The sequence below is a fragment of the Microtus ochrogaster genome, chromosome 7 (genome assembly GCF_000317375.1).
Source record: "Microtus ochrogaster isolate Prairie Vole_2 chromosome 7, MicOch1.0, whole genome shotgun sequence".
Lineage (NCBI taxonomy): Eukaryota > Metazoa > Chordata > Mammalia > Rodentia > Cricetidae > Microtus > Microtus ochrogaster.
In genome coordinates this window covers 36,267,983-36,275,546 of record NC_022014.1, presented here as the reverse complement: position 1 = coordinate 36,275,546, position 7,564 = coordinate 36,267,983, and the positions used below count along the sequence as shown (strand labels likewise).

The window sequence follows — 7,564 nt, the reverse complement described above, 5'->3', positions numbered from 1 at the left end:
AAAAAAAAAAAAAAAAAAAAAAAAGTGTAAACATGAAAAAAAAAAGAAGATTTAAAAGTAAACCAAACCAGTGATCCAAAATTGAATGCATAACACAAATAGCACCAAGTTGGACAGTGGTTTATAGTCTGTTTACAATGATGGATATATGTACAGTCCTCTAAATTCCAGTTGAAGAGACAAGCACAGAAAATACTCCAGGAAAAGTTCAGCTAAAGGTAAAACCTATGTCCCTGCTCTATATTATATATCACTTTATCTCATGTATTAAAAAGAAATTCTCAAAACACGTTTTATATTCTGCCTCTACTCCCACAGGTTTTATATTCTTAAATTCACTGAATCAGGAGATAATTCTACAATAGTGACCTCTGCTGTGGTCATTACATTCAGTGGTCATTACTTCTATTTGGAAGTGCTGCATGATTCATACAATGATATAGATTTAAAATTATATTAATGAATTTCAGGTAGAAATGCTAGAGATTAAATTTAATGTAGCATACAAAACTATTACACAAAATTAAATGCGTCTGGATAACACTTTACCCTCTAATGGTGCTGATACAGGAGACTCCCTCATTGACATCCCTTGCTTTATATTTCCTTCCACTGACTCATAGCTTCTTTTTAAACTGATTTCATGAGCTGTTCTTGGACTCCGAGTACCTTCTCGGGCATTCTTAATATCTGCACAATACAGAAACAAGAATTATTCAGGGACCTAAACCTATCTATAATGCACAGTAAATTAGGTCAGCTTAATATTAGTCTTATAAAAACAACCTGATCCCAGCACTCTTAAGGCAAAGGCAGATGGATCATTATGAATTTGAGATTAGACTGATCTATATAGTGAACTCCAGGTCAGCTAGGGCTGCACAGTGACACTCCACTCCAAACAAAACAAAACAAACAAAAACTTCTTCTAACATATATTTCTATAGACAACATCCATGAAAACCTTTTATTCACTGCAGTTAAGTCAATTGAATGGTTCCTGTGTGCCAGACAAAGGCTAGGTATCCAGATACGGTTAATAAATTAAGTCCCTTTTCTCATGAAACTTTCAACGTAGTGAGTACAAAAATATGCCCTGGTTGGAAATGTGGGTCCGCAAGTAAGAGTGCTTACTATTCTCCCACAGGATCTGAGTTTGGTCCCAGCACCTATATCATGAGGCTCACAACTACTCCAGCTACAGGCGTTTGACACCCTGTTCTGGCTTCTGCAGGAACCCACATGAATTGTGCAAATACAGGCACATAAATAAAAAGTCCTAACAAAATTAATAATAAGTCCTTACTGTCCAATGTAATACAAATTATGAAAGGAAAATTACAGTATGCTGTGAGAATGGTGGTACAGAAACTTGACTGTCTAGCAACGGCTGCCTAGAAAAAGCAATGCATCATCTGAAAACGAAGGACGAGTAAGAGATGCTAATTTCAATTATAAAAGGAAGAAACAAGGGCACAGGCAGCAGGAATAGGCTCAGATCTAAGAATGCAGAGCATGCTATCTTAAAGGAACATCCGTCGGCTCGGTACAAAGCCAATGTGGAGAATGGAGTTAGGCAGAACTTTAGACAGCTAAGGGAAACTGGCAATCAAAAAATCTGAAGGAATAAGCGAAAGCAGATTGTTGAGAGAGATGAAACCATGGGATGGAACTTGTAGTTGCCCTTAAAGTCACAGAAAGTAAAGCAGGAAGCATGACGGTTACTCCAGGTAAGTTAGTATATCCTAAGCAGTATAGACAAAAGGCAATGGATGCAGGAAGGAACAGTAAGGAATTGATTCCAAAGCCTTAGGAAACAATATAAATGATTTTGTGATTTGTTGGGACATGGAAAGGAAAAAGAAAGATATCCAGATTTCTAGCTTAAGCAATGTACATTAATTTCATTCCCTCTTCCCAAAGTAAAATGTTCATCAAAATATGCTAAATCTGTTAAAATAAGAAATGAGGCTATTGTGGATTATGAAACAACAGGCATTGTGCTCATTTCTTTATATCTGAGATAATCATAAAACATGGCTAATCACTATTTCAAGGTTACAAAGTAAGAATTCTCAAAACTTAGCCCTGCGGTTGGTGTATACAGCAGACATTAGAGCCATTCTTTGAAAGCACACTCAAAGATCTAAAGAAAAGACAGATGGTTGGGGAACAGATGGATGAACACACACATAATGCAGTTTTGTTAAGTAGAGTTTTAACCCAACATTCTTTTCATGATTATCAGATACCTATTACTTAGTTCTTTTTTCTTTTTTAATAATTACTTTTCTTTTTTTGAGAGAGTTTTACTGTATAGCCCTGGCTCTCACTCTGTAGACCAGGCTGGCCTTGAAGTCACAGAGATATACCTGCCTCTGCTTTTCTTGAGTTTTGGGATTAAAGGTGTGTGCCAAAAGTGCCTGGCAATTCTTAACCTTAAAAATGTATGACCCCCTATTAAAATAGAAGATATTCCATTTAAGTTAAATGAAGATTCTTTCCCCAGGTTAAAGAATGAGCAGTCACTGACATCAGCTGTCACATACAAGACACTTTGTCTGTGCACTGCACTGTTATGACTCTTTTAACTGTCTAAATTGATTCTTCACAAAATAGCTCCTTTCAGAGGGAGAAAACATAGGTCTGCAAAGGTAAACTAACTTACCCATAGCAAGCAAGTAAGAAAATCAGACCCTGTTTTCAATCCTACATTATAAGACTGGCATCGGTGAATAAACAGTACTTACTATCATATGATAAGATGTGTCCACTTTTGCCTTCATAAATAACATGGCCTTTGGATGCAGCTTCCTCTCTGACCTTCTCAGGACTGCTTTCTTCAATAGGCATCCTGGAAACAGGCCCCTTCACCAAAGTCTCTGTTGGTATACCAGCCTGGGGCAGAGCTGGGGTACCCTGCCATAAAAGCACACACAAGCACCCAGAGTCATTTATGCTCAAAAGAACAACAAAATACTTGGAAAAATATAACCTGAGAGTCCAGTACATTTTCAAAGAAAGCAAAGCCAATAAAAAGCTAGAGCTAATAGGCCAAGTAGTGATTTAATTAATACAGTTTCTGTGTGGTTATTTCAGGGCATAGCAGCTGGGAACAAAACAAGCAGCCTCCTACTACAGATTGGCATGCCAACGTGGTCGACTATATCCATATAATACCTTAGAGAGCTTGAAAAGCAATTCTAGATACACACACACACACACACACACACACACACACACACACACACACACAAACAGAGTTTAACGCAAGCAGAGGTGCTGTGAGACAATGGTCTGTCTGTACCCTGTCACTTATATTTTAAATAAAACACTGATTGGACAGTAGCCATGAAGGAAGTAGAAGCAAGGAAACGAGAATTCTGGGAAGAGGGAAGTTTTAGTCTGCAATCATCGTCCAGGCAGAATATTAATATATATCTAAGAAAAGAAACACCTTCCATTAATCAAAATTGGGATTCTGTTTAGCTTCAAGACAGAATATATTTTATTTCTGGTGCATCCTTTGTTCCACACTGAATTTGAGGATGGCAGTTTACATACTGAGATCATAAATATGCTTTTTCACAAAGATCAAAAACAAGCATTTAATTGTTTTATTCTAGGTATCTATTTAATCTGAGCACATGGTAAAAAATTTTGCCAGGAAGACATTAAGGACTATAACAACTTCAAGTTTCTTTTGCCTGTTTGCAAATGAGTGATGTTTTGAGAACTAAATTATAGATAATATGGCTTATGGTTAAAATGCAGCAGGAATGTCTTTCTGAAAATGGTCTGCAGACCCGAGGTTTATTATATTGAGAGCTGAATTCATAACCAAAGAATAATGAACAACAAATTACAGAACAGCACTGCGATAATAACTAAAACTCTTGGGATGTCTAGCTTTTTCTTAGTACTATTCTGTATGCTGGAGATTGCAGTGATCACACTGACCTGGGTAATAGAGCCCCGCAACGATGAAATGCTCTCCACTGAGATTTTGCTGGCTGGAGTTCCCCGAGTTATACTTCCTTCTTGGACAGCACCTCCAGTGCCTGAATAAAACCAAAACCATCAGTAACTCATTGGCTTCTTTCAGACAGCCACATTCCCTAACACCAGTTCTCACACAGCAGAATGTAGGAAAGGATAACAAAAATTGTTTTAATGACATGTATGGGTCAAATAATATCATACTGATTTAAAAAGGACTGTTCAAACTGCATGATAAAATTATCACATCCACAGACTTGGGCTGCTCATAACCGTAATCAGAAAAGCTTTCCTTATGCTGGGCAGTGGTGGCGCACACCTTTAATCCCAGCACTCGGGAGGCAGAGGCAGACGGATCTCTGTGAGTTCCAGGTCAGCTGGTCTACAGAGTGTGAATGCTTTGGTCAAAGTGCGAGAATGATTGATCATGAGGGCCAAGTCCTAAATGGAATGTCTGTATCATCCTTCTCCCCTACAGGCTCAGGGCACATGCTGGAAGAAGGTATGGAAAGCATATGAGAGGCAGCATCCAGGGAGCAGTGCTGTGAAGGGTTACTGCACACATGGACTCACAACAGTGATGGCTACCAGCACATGACCTGAAAAGATGAAGACAGTCAGAACTCTAGCACGTTAGGAGGATGTGCTCCTGAGGGCCTATCCCTAACTGAGCAGCTACTGGCAGTTGATGGCTGCTAGGGGAAGGACTGCCATTTTTCTTTAGGGGACTGGGGCCATGTGTAGGCTGCACATGTTCCTCCAGTGGATGGAACCACACACATTCATATATAGGCAGCAATGTATTTTGGATTATATAAAGGGGGGGCGCGCAGCAGCAGAGGACCTGAAATCTAGAGGGGCCCACTGAGAAAAGTTGTTGGTGGGCATATGATTTAAAAAAATTATATGCATATATGAAATAACAGAATAAATATATTATTAAAACATGACTGCTGGCATAAATAGCTTCTGAGTTTGGTGGAGTTTTCTGGATTTAGCTTTGTTTTTGTTTTAGTGGTGCTATATGCCCATCAAATTTCAAACTTTTACAATTAATTTTACATGAAAGCAAAAAAGTTAATGTGAAAATCAGTAACTTAAAAGAATCTTATCATTAAAATATATTAATGACTAAGCTGGTTGCATTCATCTATCATCCACTTTGGCTGAGGTAGGAGAATCAAAGTCCAGACTTGGCTACACAGCAATTCCAAGGCCAGTATCATTGTTGCTACAACTTAGGACATCCCTACAAAAAAATTATTTTTTAATGACTAACTTTGTAAGTTTACTAGAGGCAAGATTTAACACAACCTTCAAGCTGCACACAGCATTACCTCTGACCACACCTTCATGCTGTGCCCTGACCAATAAGCCCTCAGGTTGTGAGTTTTGGCTTCGTGGAGAAAATTCTTCTTGCTTGATGTAGGTCAAAGGAGCTGAGGGCAAAAGCAAAAGAGACATGAAGAGGCCCACCAGTGAATGGCTGATTATGATCACAATACATGTGACAGGACCGTGGCCTCTCACTGACCTGACTTGGTGGATTCCTGCTGCCGTGGCAATCCAAGAGAGATTGATCCCACTGAAGGCTTAGCTGCTTCTGGAGTATAAGCCTGATTATGAGAAGTCAAGTAAGTGCCAGGAGTTCCCTAAAAAATAAGTAAATAAAATAGTCAAGAAACTACACAAAACTCTATCTTTACTAAAAGTCAATCCTCACATTTTTATCTATAATAAGCTGTATCTTTGCTACTCAACGTTTTACAAAGTAACTGAAAAAAAGATTTTCAGCATAGGTTATTAAGTTAGAAAAACTAAGGGAATAAGCTATATCTTCTGACAATCTCATATAAACATACAGATATTTATTATTAACAAATCAGATAAAGTATTTACTACAAGGTACTCAAAATGCAGGTTACTAACAATATTTTATACCTCGTACAAATGCAAAGAAAACATCAATGAAAATGGCAAGAATTCAGAAGTGCCAACAAGCCCCCCCCCGCCCCCCGGAACCTAAAGTTCTGTGTGCACACAAGGCGTTGCATACCCTAAAAAAAGCACTAAGGAGCTCTCATCTATGACTGACATGCTGTCAACGGGCTAAGGGTAGTCTCAAGGCATGATCCAATACCACAAAGAGCTCCACAGCAAGGAAAGACTGATTCTGGGTCATTTAAGGAAATTTCTGTACAATCATTAGTTTGCCAAGCAGATACTTTAGTGGACATACATAAATAACACAGACTTTACAAATTAGTTATTGAAAGCCACAAAGCAAATAAAAAAATCAAATAAAAAACAAAAAAGAAGCTCCAACAACCCTGGGAGTTAGCTACATCTGATGTGGGAGTGATTTCTTATTAATAAAGAAATTGCCTAGACCCATTTGATAGGCCAACCCTTAGGTAGGCGGAGTAAACAGAACAGAATGCTGGGAAAAAGAAGCTGAGTCAGTGAGTTGCCATGGTTCTCCCACTCCAGACAGAAGCAGGTTAAGATCTTTCCTGGTAAGCGCACCTCGTGGTGCTACATAGATTATTAGAAATGGGTTAAGAGGCTGAAAATAATGGGCCAAGCAGTGTTTAAAAGAATACAGTTTCCGTGTAATTATTTCGGGTAAAGCTAGCAATGTGGGCGGCTGGGTGCCAGGGACACAGCCCCGCTGCTCTTATTACAACATACATCTAACTGAAAGCATGCAGTCCTGGTGGCTGGCAAGATGACTCAGTGAGCAAAGACGCTTTCTACAAGCTGGGGACTCAACTGAGACTCCCCGAGGGCCACAAGTTAACAGGCAAGAAATCTACTCCCACACATTGTCCCCAATCTCCATATGGGAAATAAATAAATGTAAGAAAAATTAAATGTATATTTAACAAAAAGTTAAAAGATATGCCAAAAAGTGAACCATACAGTTGAAATAAAACAGCAACCTTTAAATTTATTAGACAACGATTAGACAGAGAACTAAAGGGAAGATCAAGAACAATGTCTAACAAACTATAAAATACAACACAGAGGAAGAAAGCATGAAAAAAAAAAAAACAACCCCAGAAATTCTAGAATTGGCAGGTATAACTGCAGGTCAAGTATGGTGATGTACACCTATAACCCGGCACTTGGGAGACTGAAGCAAGGAGAGCTGAGAACGGCTTAGACTATAGAGTTTCATGCTTGCCTAAGCCAGAAATAAAACTCTGTGTAAAAACAAAGAGAAACAAAATGAAACAAACAAAATAATGCTTAAGAATGGAAATAAACATATTCACTCCCCAGAAAAGGATCCAGGAGACAGAGTAAAACACTGAATGTTTTACTTCTTAGATCAACAACAGACGTTCATGCACACTTTAGACAGTATAATGAAACAAAAGGACAGGGATACTATTTCTATATGCCAATACTACTCTGCTGCCCCACTTTCTGTGCTTCCTTGACACTGTGCTGCGTTTTTGTGAAGCTGAAGTTTTATGTTTAAGGTATGTGAGTCTGTCAGTACCATTACTGCAACACTACAAGACTGCTGGCATTTTCTTTTCTTTTTTTTTTTTTTTTT

General features: G+C 38.5%; 1 protein-coding gene across 1 annotated transcript in view; it reads right to left on the bottom strand.

The window, feature by feature from the left end:
- Ncor1 (nuclear receptor corepressor 1) overlaps nucleotides 1-7,564 on the bottom strand; it is a 159,604-nt gene that overhangs the window by 34,293 nt on the left and 117,747 nt on the right. Inside the window, exons 24-28 of the mRNA XM_013347052.2 lie at nucleotides 5,534-5,651; nucleotides 5,337-5,438; nucleotides 3,961-4,061; nucleotides 2,751-2,919; nucleotides 550-690 (exon numbers count right to left, since the gene is read on the bottom strand). Of these exons, the coding sequence (XP_013202506.1) occupies nucleotides 550-690; nucleotides 2,751-2,919; nucleotides 3,961-4,061; nucleotides 5,337-5,438; nucleotides 5,534-5,651 (631 nt within the window). The remainder of the gene's footprint in view (nucleotides 1-549; nucleotides 691-2,750; nucleotides 2,920-3,960; nucleotides 4,062-5,336; nucleotides 5,439-5,533; nucleotides 5,652-7,564) is intronic.